The sequence below is a fragment of the Stegostoma tigrinum genome, chromosome 4 (assembly GCF_030684315.1).
Source record: "Stegostoma tigrinum isolate sSteTig4 chromosome 4, sSteTig4.hap1, whole genome shotgun sequence".
Classification (NCBI taxonomy): Eukaryota; Metazoa; Chordata; class Chondrichthyes; order Orectolobiformes; family Stegostomatidae; genus Stegostoma; species Stegostoma tigrinum.
In genome coordinates, this window is record NC_081357.1 from 27,581,836 (window position 1) to 27,597,533 (window position 15,698).

Below are 15,698 nucleotides of genomic sequence, written 5' to 3' on the forward strand. Positions count from 1 at the left end.
TTTATATATTCAGGATAATTTTGCAAATATTTTCCAATCACAGAGTCACAGTTAACCTGTTTTGCTGTTAACAGAGTGCTGTCAGCAATCCAAACAGATGTTCTTCCGTCCACACAAATGAGTAATGTAGTATATGAATTTCATTGCAGTTGTGATGCTAGTATACAGTCTGTCATTCCAATGACTGGTGGTTCATCTCAAACAGCATATCCCTTCAGCTGTTCACAGGAGGCAGAGTGTTCACTGTACCCAACCAGTTCACATTTGCAAAATTTGAAACATGGTGTCCACCATTAGATGCGATTCTATGATATATTAAGTTGTGCTAAATAATCCTGTGTATTCTAAGAATTATGCTTGCAATCAATTTAGGATTGGCAATTGGGCTTGCAGGCTGGTGCATACTGTTCTTTACAGAAAAATACTTACTGACATAGCACCTGTTACAACTTACCCACAGACATTCTGGTTCATTGTTCAGGGCAATTCCTTTATCAAACTGAGACAACACAGTGTGGAGCTAGAGGAACACAGCAGGTCAGGCAGCCTCAGGGGTGCAGGAAAGTTGATGTTTTGGATTCTGGACTCTGAAGAAGGGTCCCGACCCAAAATGTCAACTTTCCTGCTCCTCTGACGCTACCTGGTCTTCTGTGTTCTTTCAGCTCCACACTGTGTTGTCTCTGACTCCAGCATCTGCAGTTCTTGCTATCTCCTTTATCAGACTACCTGGTTTAAAGTTTAAAGAAGTTTAGTAGCTACTATCAGTTATCAGGTAACTGGTGTATTCCTAATGCCATTGTCTCGACAAACAGAGTCCACTTGTCAACTTCTGTTGTTTTTACTTTGCATTGGTAGTCCCTGCAATTATCCTGATGAGTGTACAACAAAAAGTTTCAATGAAATACGTGTTTTTTCAGAAGTACTTGATGTGTGTAATGTCACAGGTATGACGTTAAAGATGTTTGTGCGTTAAAGATGTTTGTGCAAAACACTAGTTAAGTAAAACCAGGAGTGAAGTTTTGGGTGCCCCAGTATAGAATTCACATTAAATGAATAAAATGTGGACAGCACAGATTCACCAAAGTCACAGGAGGACTAGAAAACAATTATTGAGGATAGATTTGAGTATGGACTACATCTACTGAAACAAATAAGACTGAGAATAATGAGGAACTTCTAATGAGAGTAAGTAGGGACAAACATTTCTCTTGTTTCCGAGTCTATAGCAAGGGGATGTTTAATTAAAATTGTTGCTGAAAGTAAGAGGGATATGAAAGAAATTGTGATGCAGAGGTATATTAGTGTATGTAATACTTTTGACATGGGGAAATGTTGAGTTGGAAACCATTGCATCACATTACCTTGAAGATCTTTATTCTGCTTAATATGACCACACATTTTCCACCTCCACACAGGCAATAATAACTAAATGAAGGGAAGAGGTTGGGTCGATAAAGGCAGATTATTTCAAGTAGCTATGGGACCAAGAATGAGGAGCAATCAATACAAGTTTAAATATAAGTGATTTTAAACACAGAAACTTTGGGAGAAATTTTGTGGCATTGCAAGGCTATGGCTTTAACTTCCAAAGTTAATGACAGAAATTGTGTAAACATTCGAGATTAGATTAGACTGATGGATAAAGGGAAGACAGCAAACTGAAATCCAAACATAATGGATAAATGTGATTCAAGTTATTTGCTCGAGTGCAATGTAAATAACATAAAAAGTGGGTGAGTCAAATTATCTGTTGGAATTGTAACTTTTATGACTTGTGGGTGCACACTTGAATGTATTGGGAAGATGCATGGGTCACTACATGACACAGGGCCATTGTATATTATTTGCTTATGTTGTTTCTTCTGAGTTTTGATATACATCTGACAATACACCTTCATTGAGATCCATCGCTCTACTTCTCCATGCAGCAGGAAATATTAAGACAGCTAGAAATTATCACCACAAATTGTAACGATGAAATAACTATACACATGACATGCTCTGCATGCCCAGCTCTTGTTCAGTTGTGGCTAATGTCATGTAAATTGTTTTGCCATCTCAATGTGTTGGATTCCCCAGCACTTAAGATTATTATTCAAAATTCAGGCTTCCAAATTACGGGAAGGACATGAAGGAGAATGTCCAAACAAATTTACGTATATGATACCACAACTCTGAGATTATACCTACTAGGAAAGACTGAAGACACAGTCGCTGTAAAACAAGGGCTTGTTAATGAACTTGATAATAGAAGATGAAAGGGTGCAAGGAGGCTTGTGAGAAACATAAACACTGGACTAGACTAGTTAGGCCAAATGGCCTGTTTCCACATTTGAAATCCAATACAACAACCTTCAGTACATTGCTGTGTAATGTAAGTAGATGATCTAATCTCACTTCACTCAGTAAAATAGCCACTTGCTAAAATAGTGAAATACTAGTTAACAGTAGTCACAAAACTTACATTTAGCAAGTAGAAACTGAAAGATAGCAATTGCAGATACTGTAATACATATAGTCAAACCATAGCAGACAGCTAACCTGCCTGTTTAATACAATTTACTGTAATAGTAGACAGTGGAATTAAATGTTGGGCTGCAGGATGAGGGTGGGGGAAGAACTCAAGTTATGTATTACATTCATTCTGTCAAAGAAAATTCCCTTTGCATTTTCTTGATTCTAATACTCGTGTGTAAAATCTTTGGCTTGGAATTGATGTTGGAAGAAGTGAGGTGACCTAACTTCAACTCAATTGAATCACAGATGACACAGCATAGATGGAGGCCATTCTACCCATCATGTCAATGTTGGCTGTTTGATAGAGTCATCCAACGCAATCCATTCCCCTGAGTTTTCACCATAGGCTTCTAATTTTCTTTCCCTTCAAGTATTTTGTGTGGTACAAAATGGAATTGTGTATGTTGTGGGAAGAAGAGCATAAGCAGGGTCCAAGAAAGAAGAGTAAGGACACATTTTTCTTCCTCATACAAGCTATTGATGATTGACAACTTAGAGTCAGTTTCATTGTTGAATGTTAATCTATTTTTTTGCAAAAAAAATCAAACGTCTTCCTCTCCTCTGTCATAAAACTTGCCTCCAAAAAGGCAGTTTCCACTTACGGGCCAATTCCATTCCACACACTCAGTTATTGCGGATGTGATGGCATGGTGGCTGACATTGCTGCTGGGCTAGTTATCTAGTAGCTCTGGCAATGTTCCAGGGGCCCAGGTTCAAACCCCACCATGGGAGATGGTGGAAATTGAATTGAATTTTTTAAAAGAGCTGGAATTAGAAGTTTAATGATGGCCGTGAATTGTTACCAATTGTGAAAACCCATCTGGTTCACTAGAAGGAAATCTGCCATCTTTACCTGGTCTGGCCTACATGAAACTCCTGACCAAAAACAATGTATTTGATTCTTAACCAGCTTCAGAAATGGCCTAGTGCTTGGGATTGTCAACAAAAGCTGGCTCAGCAAACAACACCCATATCCATGAAAGAATAAAAAATAATTCAAGATACAGTGAAACTTTAGCCCTGCTCTCAAACATGTCCTGATATATCCCTCAACAAAAGGAAGTAAAACTTGTCATCTGATAGCTGATCTTTTCTCACCATGAACCTTCACACTCTTTCACTCTTATGTCCTGAAGTCTCTTAATGTTATCAGAAATCCTTGGAACTTTCCTCATTTTCTTGGAGAGAATGCAGAGGAGTGTTACTGAAATGAAGGACTTCAGTTATTATGGATAAATTAGAGACACTTCCTCTAACAGCAAATAACTTTCAGGGGAGATTGGCTGCAGTTATTCAAAATTATGAAAGCTTTGCACAGTGTCAATGGAGAGAAACTATTTCCATTGGAAGAAGGATTAATAATCAGATAATAATTAGGCTGAGGATAACTGGTAAAAAAAAGAGGGGAAATAGGGGGCGAGAGAAACTGTTTTATTTAGTGATTTTTTTAAAATAACTGGAAGGCACTGCCTTGAAAGAGAGTAAATAGTATCAATAGCAAAAAAGAATTAGGTATTTATTTGAAAAGGGGCAACGTTTACATGGGCATATGGGGAAAGAACAGAGGGGAAAAAGCAGAGGAATGGGATTAATATATAGCCCTGTGAAAGAAACACCATCTTGTAATATTGTATGATTTTTGCTAAGTTGAAAACCTAAGGTACTATACATTCTTCATTTCTTAAACATTTTAAGGTCCTTTCTTGAACCTATGCTTTCCAGGACCCTGGAACCGCAGATGTGACATCATATCCCATTTTGATAGTCTGCAGTTTTTTTTTAGAAACATTGAAGTTTCAGCTGATGCAACAATTATTTCTTAACGCACAGAGGGATGGTCCCAAAACTATTCTCACCAAGTACATTAAAGAATTTCTGCATATTCTTCATTGTGCTCTGACTTTAGGGGATCTGCAAGGGCTGCTGAAATAGAAATATGTACAAACAGAATTGGTAGGAATAAAAACTTCATTAAAGTACTGTCTACTTTTAAAGCACGCTAGAAAATATTACAGTGTAATTTGCTTTGATGGATGTATGAATAAAAAATTAGGAATGGATTGGGGAGTCATGTACATTTGAAAGGTATATGTTTTCCACAGGGAGAAGTCGCGAGGGCGTGTGACAGTAGCACTTACCATTTACCACTTGCTCTGTCCTGAAGAGTATATTTAAACATTGTGCCTTTTTACTGTGTACTTAAATAAGAAAAAGATCAAACTAAAAACCAGTGTTGCATGTTTTGACGTCAAGTGTCCCGACACTTAATATTATCACTAGTGCACAGACCAATCAGCTACTTGTTGCAGGCTAAATCCCATGTGTATACACTCTTGGGTCCAGCTCATCTACAGCTTCTCCCACTACAGCTTGAGCCAAGAACTCTGCAAACAGTGCTTACAATCAGACTACCAGATACAAATTGGATGGGCTAGGTCACTGCAACAGACACTGTTTGAAGTGGGAACAGCAATGCAAAACTGAAATTCCTCCACTGTTGTGATATTTATGTTTACAGAATACGTCCGTACGGACAAAGAATCAATCAATATAGAAGAGGCCCTTTAGCCCATCAAGCCTGCACTGACAAAAATTATTCTCAATCTACACTTGTCCCATTTTCAAGCATTAGGCCATAGCTCGGAATGTGATGATATTTCAGGTGCTCGTCCAAATAGTTCTGAAAAGATGTGAGGTTTCCTACCTCAGTTACTCATCCCAAGCAGTGCATTCCAGATTCACACCACCCTCTGAGTGAAAGGAAAATTCCCCCAAATCTCCCTAAACCTACTGCCTGTATTCTTATAATTATGCCCCTGAGTTATTGAGCCTTTCACTAAAGGGAAAAGCTGATTTGTATCCACCTGTTCTTTCCTTCATAATCTTGTACACCTCATTCTGGTTCCCTCTCAGCCTTCTCTGCTCTAAAGAAAACAACCTGAGCTTATCCAGCCTCTTTTCATAGCTAAACTGCTCCATCCTAAGGTTACATCATGGTGAATCTCCACCACACCGACTCCACTACAATCACATCTTTCCTATGGTGAGATGACCAGGACTGCACACAAGTACTCCAGCTGTAGCTCAAGTTTTATACAGCTCCAACATTACCTGCAATTCTGGCAACTTCTGTTTTTGTTTCTGATTTCCATTTTCTGTACCTTTTTTTTCGTTTTGTCTGCTACTCTTTTAATCCATTCTATGACTGATAAAGCCCATATGCCTTCTTTTGATTTAATTTGATTTGATTTATTATTGTCACATGTATCGAGATACAGCAAAATAGTATCGTTTTGCATGCTATCCAGACAAATCATACGTAAGTACATCAGGGTAATAGAACAAAATGCAGAATATAGTATTACAGCTACGGGGAAGGTGCAGAGAAAGATCAGCACTAATATATGAAAAGTCCATTCAGAAGTCTGATAACAGCGGGGAAGAAGCTGCTGGTATGTGCTTACAAACTTTTGTACCTTGTGCCTGATGGAAGAGAGTATAACAGGGGTCAGAAGGGTCTTTGATGATTTTGGTTGCTTTCCTGAGGCAAGAGGAAGTGTAGATGGCGTCAGTGGAAGGAAGGCTGGCTTACATGATGTACTGGGATGCATTCACAATTTTTTGCAATTTCATGTGGCCTTGGGCAGAGCAGTTGCCGTATCTAGCTGTGGCACACTTTTTCTGTTAACCTGTCCTGCTGCCTTTATGGACTCAGAAGCAAGTACCCTAAAATCTCTCTGCTCCTCTGAGCTTCCTAGTGTACTGCCGTTCATTGAGTACTCCCATGACTCGTTAATTCTTTCAAAGTGCATCACCTACTCATTTAGTTTGCATATGTTCTAAAATTTCATATAATTCCCTGAAGTGGGCAACATTGACACAGGTCATTTGACACAAAAAAGTGCCAGTTTTCATGACTGAAAGAACTGTGGATGCTGTAAATTAGGAACAAAAGCAAAGTTGCTGGAAAAGCTCAGCAGGTCTGGCAGTACAGTTTCGAGTCCATGGTGAAGTAATGAAATTATTAAGTTTAAATGTACTTTGGTGTCTCTAACATTGGAATGCTTCTGATTTCAAAACCGTTTTCATTTAACCATACAGTTTTTAATATAATGCCTGCAACCTCCTTGTCACCTGCTGAATTTATGTCTATTTTTTGTTACAATTTGCTTATTACATGCTAGCATGTTTTTAACCAGATTACTTAGTCAATACATAAATATTTTGATGCATGTTAAGCTAATTGGTTTATTCAGCCTTGAGGCTGTGAAATTGTCACTTGTTTTCATTATTATCAAAACTGCAAATGAGTAAAACACTGTTTCTTGTAATTTAAATAACTTCAGTTCAAATTATCTGAAGAAGGTGTGGTGATTGGAATGAGGTTCACTGAGTTCCCTGGGCTCTTAACTCAGTCTAAATCAGGGAGTCGTGGTTGACAGATATACAAAGGTGGGTCAGGGATTCTCCTGACTGTAAGGACTGGCTCTGAGCTAGCTGGTCAGAGTCTTTGTACTGAGCACATGTAAATAAAGGGTGATTTGGTAATAGAATACAGGTTTCCATGGAGTTATTTTTAGAAGTGAATGTTTCTGACCCGTACATAGAGCACAATTTCTTAACAATAAATTTCTACATTGCTTTGTTATTCATGCCACTTAATTAAAGTCACGGATAATTCAAATCATTTCAAAATACAAACCATAAATTTCAGAAGTACGAGAGATGGTACCAAACTCTGATCCTTAATTACATGCCATATAAAGTTTCACCAAATGTAACACTGCAATTGCTTTGTGATTTATTTAAATAATGTAATGCAATTAGATTTTATGCTTATGATACTGGTAAAAAGATCTCAATTTGTTGGAATTCAAAAAGGTTTCCACCAAAGGAAATAAGCTGAATAACTATAGCTAGAGATGATGAAAATCCTACAAAACCAATAGGTCTACAAGCCAATATATCCCCTGGACCTGATGAAATAGATCCTAAAATATTAGTGAAAGTAAAAAAAAGTTGATAGTCAATATACTGGTAGTGATGTTCAAGAATCCCCAGAAAACTCCCAATGTAACGTCTTTACTCAAAAAGGAAAGAAGAGAAAAGAAAAAGTAACTATAAGCCAGTCAGCATAACATCATTTGCTGGGAAAATGTTAGAGTCTATTATAATGCATGTAGTAGCAGTGTATTTAGAAATGCAGAATTACATAGAGCCAACATGGCTTCATTAAGGAGAAATCAGGCCTGACAAATTTATCCTTCGAAGTAAGAAGCAGGATAGATAAAGGAGAACCAGTAGATGTAATATATTTGGATCTCCAAAAGGTGTTTGATAGGATACTACAAATAGGCTACTTAATTAGTCAGAAACAAAAACAGAAATTGCTGGAAAAGCTCAATAGGTCCAGCAGTATCTGAGGAGACAGATCAGAATAGGGATTTAGGTCTGGTGACCCTTCTTCAGAACCGGATCCGAAATGTTAACTCTGATTTCACAGATGCTGACAGACCTGCTTAGATTTTCCAGCAAGTTCTGTTTTTGTTTCTAATTTACAACATCCATAGCTCTTTTGGTTTTTATTTAACATGTCAGTCGTCCATTATGTGCATGGCAATACTTTAGCATGGATAGAGAATTTGCGAACAGTTAGTTGAGGTAGAAGAGGCATTTTCAGGATGGCAGTCTGCATCTAGAGGAGTACAGTGCCTCATGGGTCAGTACTGATGCAACTATGGTTTAGAAAACATATTAATGATTTGGATAAGAGAGGAGAATGTGTCATAGCCAAGCTTTTAGATGACACAAATACAAGTGGAAAGATAAAAGAGTCTACAAAGGGACCTAGATTAAATTAGTTGGCAAAAGGCATGGCTTTTGGAATATAATTATTTAAATGGAGAAAGGCTACAGAAGGCTGTAGCACAGAGCATTTGGTAGTCCATGTGCACAAATCACAAAGCACTGGTGTAGAAGTTCAGCAGGTAATGGGGAAAGCAAACAGGAGAACTAATTGCAAAGGCAAGAGAGTATAAAAGTAGGTAAGTCTTGCTAAAACTATACAAGCACTAGCCAGACCAGGCCTAGAACATTGCGAACAGTATTGGCCACGTTACGTAAGGGAATGGATACTAGCATTTGGAGGCACGATAGAAATCCCAGATATGGTGAAATTTTCTGATGAGGAAAGATTGAGTAGATTGGGTCTGTACTCAATGGTGCTTTGGCTTTCATTATTTTACTATAAAATGGAAAATGGGAAAATGGACTGATTTATAAACCAAGAATTGTAGAAAGGATTGCAGCACTTTTTAAAAATTATCTGACACTCATTATGAGTGCTGATTACACAATTGTTTGTTAAAGCAATGAGGGAAGGTTTAGTGCAGATTAGCAGGAGCCTTGCAGTTTATACAATGGAGATTCAGCCAGCAACATGTAGCTGACTGGTCTGGGGACTGGTAACCAGTTGTTAATGGCAAAGGCCTCCTACTTGCCAACAACTATATGATTGTCTCCCAGGTAGCTGAACAGCTTGTGTGTGAGAGTAATCAGTTAGAAATCATCGGACCTCTGGAAAGGGAGGAGCTGTCCTCCTTCTGCAGTTTTAAAACCTCAAGCCTGAAGAAAGCCAGATTATTTCCCCTCATTAGCTGCTGTAAACTGTGTGGTCTTAATCAATATGTCAGAGACTTCGTAAATGTGAACCACTTACCCTGTTTTTCTTGCAAGTAAGTTTAAGTACCTGGAGAAGGAAAATTAAAGAGCAGCATATCCTGACAAGCCAAAAGGATCATCTCAGTGAACCAGGGACCACTAAACTGCTCTTCCTGTCTTTTCCTCTGCCCACGGGAATAGTAGGGCATGATTTCCAGGAGGCTACCCCAGGACGGGGTGACATTGGAGTTTAGAGACATGAGAGATTAGATTCCTAGGGGGTTTCACAGAGTGGATGCTGAGAGATTGCTACACCTTGTGGGACAGTTTAGGACCAGAGGACATAATCTCAGAGTAAGGAGTTACCTAGTTAGGACAATGATGAGGAAGAATTTCCTCCCCTACAGAATAGTGATTCTGTGGAATTCTTTCCAGTAGAGGGCTGCTTCATTAAGTATATGCACATATGAGATAGCCAATCGTAATCATTAAGAGGGTCAAAATAAAAGGGGATATGGCAGGAAAGTGAAGTTGAGGATTATCAAATCAGCCATGATCTCATTGAATGGTAGAACAGACTTAATGGATTGAATGGCCTACTTATCTTTTCTGCTTCTATGTCTTATGATCAGAGCCGATCTAATTTGTGCCATAAAAGATCAATTAATTGGTGATACATTTATTCCACGTTTTCTGATTTGTACAATGGTTTTGGATACCGGGCTGAAACAGCTTCCTGATCCCATTTGTGCAGCTTTTATCGTCAAAAGGGTAGCATTATTACTGTAACTTTTCATAGCCTCCATTCTCATCCCAATAATGTTTTCCCACCCAAGTCCATTCACAACCAACAAAATTCTGTAAATTGTACGGAAGATATGTTTGTGTTTTCAATTGCTTGAAAACTCTCCATTTCACTTTCTGTGTCCTCACCTAGCAGCTATGTTCCTGTTTCCCTCAAGGCAATAAGCTCATTCTCCAGTGTATTAGGACTATGGTCCGCTTTCAGATTTGTAGCAGTGTTGCTCTTAGAAATTCCTTTGTGTAAAGAACAAAGTAAAGAACAAAGAAACCTACAGCACAGGAACAGGCCCTTCGGCCCTCCAAGCCTGCGCCGATCGAGATCCTCTGTCTAAGCCTGTCATCTATTTTCTAAGGGTCTGTATCCCTTTGCTCCCCGCCCATCCATGTATCTGTCAAGATACATCTTAAAAGACACTAACGTGTCTGCATCTACCACCTCCACTGGCAACGCGTTCCAGGTACCCACCACCCTCTGCATAAAGAACTTTCCACGCATATCTCCCTTAAACTCTCCTCCTCTCACTTTGAACTCATGACTCTGGGAATGTTATTCACTCAGCAGAATTCTAATAGCCCTCTTTGGAATTAAATGCAAACATATGTAATTTATATTGGTAATTACTTTAAAGTTGTATTTTATACTACCCTTCTGTCTTGTTCATGGCACATCTCCTTTACATGGAGAGCACCTGACTTAAGTCACTTTTCCTCGCAATTCAGTCCCTTCAATTAAACAGCTGGTTTCTCCAGTCCATTATCTCCTTAGCCATTCAATTAATTGACCTAGATTTTGTGCATTCAATCGTAGCAAAACTATGTCATTACTAGAGTAAAACTGGCAGAAAATCTGGAATCTAGACGCATACCGTTTAAAGTGAAAGTCAGTGATTCTCAGTCCGTCCGTGGGGTGCACTATTTAACAGCACATCGAAGAAAATCTTGGAACTAATTTAAACAGAGACTGCTGGAGAAGCACAGAAGGTCTGACAGCATCTGTTGAGAGAAAAGCAAAGTTAACATCTTGAGTCCAGTGACTCTTTGACAAAGGCTCACTGGACTTGAAACATTAACCTTTGATGAAAGGTCACTGGACTCAAAACGGTAACTCTGTTTTTCTCTCAACATATGATGCTGTCAACAGACCTGCTGTGTTTCTCATGCAATCTCTGTTTTTGTTTCAGATTTACTGTATCTGCAGTTCCCTATGTTTGTTTTAGAAACAAGTTCACTTGACAGAGACTTGAACCTTTTACATCGCTAGCCTCATGACAAAAATCCTTACCGCAAGAGATGTAGCTGGTGTACTAAGTCATAATTATTGACAACAACCTCTCTTACCCATGAAACTTTATTTGTGTAAAGTGTCACCTTCCTATTGAAAATATTTCTTCAACTTCTATTTCAATCTCCATTTTTAAAATTAATTCTTTCGTGGAATGTAAGCATCAGTCGCAAGACCAACATTTGGTGCCCATTCTCATTAACTGAATGGCTTCCTAGGTCATTTCAGAGGGCAGCTAAAAGTCAAGCACATTGCTGGGGGTCTGCAGTCACATGTGTGAGGGTGGAAGGTTTCCCTCCCTAAAGAACATTATTGAACCAGATGGTAGTTTCGTGGCCAATATTATTCTAGTTCTTTTAAAATTATTAAAATTAAGTTTCACCAATTTCCATGGTGGGGTTGGTATCCATTTTCCTAGGGTATTAGACTAGACCTTTAGATTATGAGTACAGTGACATTATCACCACACCACCACATGTACATGTCCCAATCATTATTTCACTCATTGTGAAATGATTAAAAAGTAAATGACAATCTGTGCTCAGTGATTTGCTGTCTTTGAGAATTCTTCAATATGATTGGCTACATTGCCTGCGCAATGACATTATTATTGCCGATTTCCCTACAGGTAAAGCTGGAAGAAAATTAAGACAAGAATATCAATGCCACAGTGATCACTAGATCTTTTTGGATTTCCTTTGAAATCATCTGAGGCTATTGTTAGCTCATCGCTGACCACAAAATCTGCATAATCTCAAAAGGAGCCAATTGTAGTCAAAGTGCTACTTTAGTACAAGCGTTTTTTTTATTTTTCATGATGAGCGTTTAAGGAATTCAACACATATTTCAATCCAATATGGACAGAAAAGGAAATGTAATTACACCAAACCATTTTCAACTTTTATTTTATGACACCTTTTTCCTGATGGAGACTTGCTGGCCATCAAAAAATTCTCATTTGTTTTTCTTGTTGCCAGTTCAGATTTAGCCCTGGGAGGCCCCAAATCGTGCAGTTGTTTGGAAGAGGAAAACTGTCTTCAGAAATCTAGATATTTATGATTGCTAACATATTCAATCAGAGCTCTTTCAGAAAGTGATAGTTACCCACCTGAATCCAGCGATAAGTAAGCATTTAGTAACTTTTTTCTTAGAGCAGTATTATTGCTATTTTTAGTTTTCTGATACTGATATAAGGGAAATCACTGTCTTCTTCATAAGAACAAGGACTCATTTTTCTCTTTCTCCCCCACCACCAGCCACCTATGACCACAACAGTCATAAACTTGCCTAGCAGAAGTATGTGTAGGGCAAATTCACTGTGTGCACTATTTGTGTCCTGTCAGAATTGCATCATGGAAGACATCTAAATATCATTAATGCACTTAAAACTGAGTGATTATCTCATTTTTATCAGGTAAATAAAAGAGGACATTTCTTTGAATTCTGAGCTTAAAATGAAGTACGCCAAACTTAGCATAGCCAAGACAGTGCAGTATCAAAGAGTAGTGCCCCTGTGGAAGGCATGTTTTGGATCTCTTGATTTTAGCACCAGCAAGCTATCTGTAAAACTACAAAAGCCACTGCCAATTTGGATGGATAAAGCCTTGTTAGAGGAAACACGTTGTGCTAATTGGCCTAATTTTTTTTGTTTTTGTTAACATTACAATTAACCATTTTTGAAATACTCATTGTTGTAAAGGTCAGACATGACTGTATCTTCTTTTGTATTGCAAATGTGTTGCCTTCAGGTTTTTTGTAAACGCATTTCAAAACAAACCTTTACTTGTTCTGGTTTCGAATCCGGAGACATCTGCGTTTCAGTGGCGGTTCACTGTCCTCGGGCCCTGTGTTGAGTACTGGCGTTGAGGTTATGCAGGGTGCTATGGCAGTCTTTTCAGTCGCTTTTGGCACAGGCTGTATCAAGCAGCCCGTCTTGGGAACTACTCTCAAGGCATATGCATGGTCCTCATCTGCAGGATTGTGATTTACATCCTGCTTGTCCACCCCACCCAGGGGTGATTCAATTGAGGCCTTCTTACCTGCCTCTAACTCCAGTTGACAGTTTGGTGTGCAGTTGTTTTCTTTGACTGACTCCAGCTCGTTGACAGCGATCTCCTCCTGCTGCTGCTGCTGCGGCGGTGGTGGCGGTGGAAGCTGCTGCTGGTCTGGTCTTTCTTCTGAGCAGTGGGAACCATCCACGTTTTTTGTGCCATTCATAACCAGATTACAAGGTGTTAAATCAGAGTCACCTCCTGAGCTTCCTGAATTTAGCTGGACAGTGCTGCAGTGGGAGGAATCACTACAAGATAACACCTTTGATTCAATAGGGTTCAAATCAGGAAAATCCCTAAGGTCGAGACAGTTCCGCTTATCCGGACTAGAAACAGTCAAATCTACAATGCTTCTGCCTTCGTTCTCAAGTTTCACAGAAGGATGCAAAGGCCTATGACCGATGTGATTAAGCCTGCTTCTATGGTTCATAGTCAAGTCTATGACTCCATCTTGTGGAAAGTCTACCGTGTCAGCATAAGAAAAATCACTTTTAATTGGACCATTAGGCTTGACTGTTAGATCGACAACCTCACTCCTGCTGGTGTCAAGAAGTATGGCTGGCTGGTTCAAAGAATGGCTTGAGCAGTTAGCTGAGGCTTTACTAGACTTGGAAGGCCTCTGCTGCAAGTTATTCGATGTCAATGAACTACTTGGCTCTTTCGTGTCATCTTCATCGTTAGAAGTGCTTGGAATGAGACTCTCAGCATTGCTGGAAACACCATTGGTAGATTTGGAGTCAATTGTGTGTGGAATTGGAATGGGGATTGGAATTGGCACAGGCAATGGAACGATTACAGGATAGGGGACCAGAAGCGTTGGAGGGGGGACCAAAGGAGCAAGTGATGGCACCCCAAAGTTTAAAAGGTGCGGGATATGCATGTGGCCATTTGGCAGCATATTGATAGGTGGAAAGGAAACATTAGGAAGGGGTGCTCCTGAGGGGAGTAACCCTTGATGATTCCCTGGTACTGTGGGTGTAGATGGATGATGAAGATGTGGCGAGAGCATCGGTCTATGCATGGGGCTGGAATTAGGACCTATAGTTCTGGAGCCACCTGTCGGAGGACCAAGCCCTGAAATCATGTGGTTTGGCAGAGGGCTGTTAGGGCTTGGAGTGTGGGGTCCTCGGATAAATGATGGGTGGATCTGATGCATCATCTGCTGCTCCATGAATATTGGCAGAGGCACAGGACCTCGGTTAGTCATGACCATAGAGGGATTACCTGGAGGGACACCCACTGGAGGCACTATATTGGCTGGTTGTTGAAGCTGCATTGGTGCAATATTGGGGCTTTCATTTGCAACCACTGCCTTCGAGATGGGGGTGTGAATTTTGGCAGCAGAACTAGTGGCAGGATCAGATGGGGACAGAGTAGCAGATGCAGAAGGGATGGGGGCTTGAGTCTGAGAGGAAGGTGCCACAGGAGATGGGGCCTTTCTCCGAGCATCTGACAGTGGCATGTTCCAAGACTCTGGAGTCAGTAGTTGCACGCCTGGGTTATCAGACTTATTTTCCACTGGAGGATGCCCAGCATTACACAAGCCTGCAGGAAGATTGGCTTGTGTCTCTTTGTAAAATATGTCCATTTTGTACTGATTGAGGCATTTTGCACTGCAGAATTGTAGCCGTCGTTCTCCATCTCCAAAGTCTAGGTACTCTTTTGTATGCCGAATGTGCTTGCACCAGTCACATACCTGTAGTCAGAACAATTGAAAGCACATTAGAAAATATAGCCACTCCAAAACAAACATGATGTTTGTTGTAATTATGTAGGTATTTAATATTATTTAATTGCCTAAACAGATTAATCATTTAAAGACACTATATCTTTTCATTGAAAATAGAGTGAATTTGATATCTATTTAAATCACATGATGTCAATTTGAAATAGTTGATTATGGGTCTTTTTCTAACTGTTGGAAACACTGACTAAGATTAGCAAGTTTTGAGAAGATTTGTAGCTCAGGTTGATGTTGTGGATGTGAGTTTGCTCGCTGAGCTGGAAGGTTCGTTTTCAGATGTTTTGTCACCATTCTACGTAACATCATCAGTGAGCCTCCAGTGAAGCGCTGGTGTTATGTCCCGCTTTCTATTTATATATATATATATATATATATATATATATGTATATCTCTATAAATAGAAAGCGGGACATAACACCAGCGCTTCGTCGGAGGCTCACTGATGATGTTACCTAGAATGGTGACGAAACATCTGAAAACGAACCTTCCAGCTCAGCGAGCAAACTCACATCCAGAACTGACTAAGATTATCAACAACAGCTTGCCTTGGTATAGCACCGTTAATGTGGCAAAGTGTTGCAAAGCATTTATAACTTTCCAACTATTGCCGGTATTCTCCCATTTGTAAAATAACTGACAA

General features: G+C 39.5%; 1 protein-coding gene across 10 annotated transcripts in view; it reads right to left on the minus strand.

Moving 5' to 3' along the window:
* The window catches only part of sobpa (sine oculis binding protein homolog (Drosophila) a), a 338,847-nt gene that overhangs the window by 32,686 nt on the left and 290,463 nt on the right, over nt 1-15,698 (minus strand). For 8 of the 10 annotated variants that reach the window (XM_059645243.1, XM_059645246.1, XM_059645244.1 and 5 more), the window contains one exon: nt 13,303-15,010. In XM_059645243.1, coding sequence (XP_059501226.1) covers nt 13,303-15,010 — 1,708 coding nt within the window. Of the gene's footprint in view, nt 1-13,040; nt 15,011-15,698 lie in introns of all 10 variants that reach the window. The other 2 variants (XM_048530431.2, XM_048530428.2) reach the window with 1 other exon arrangement.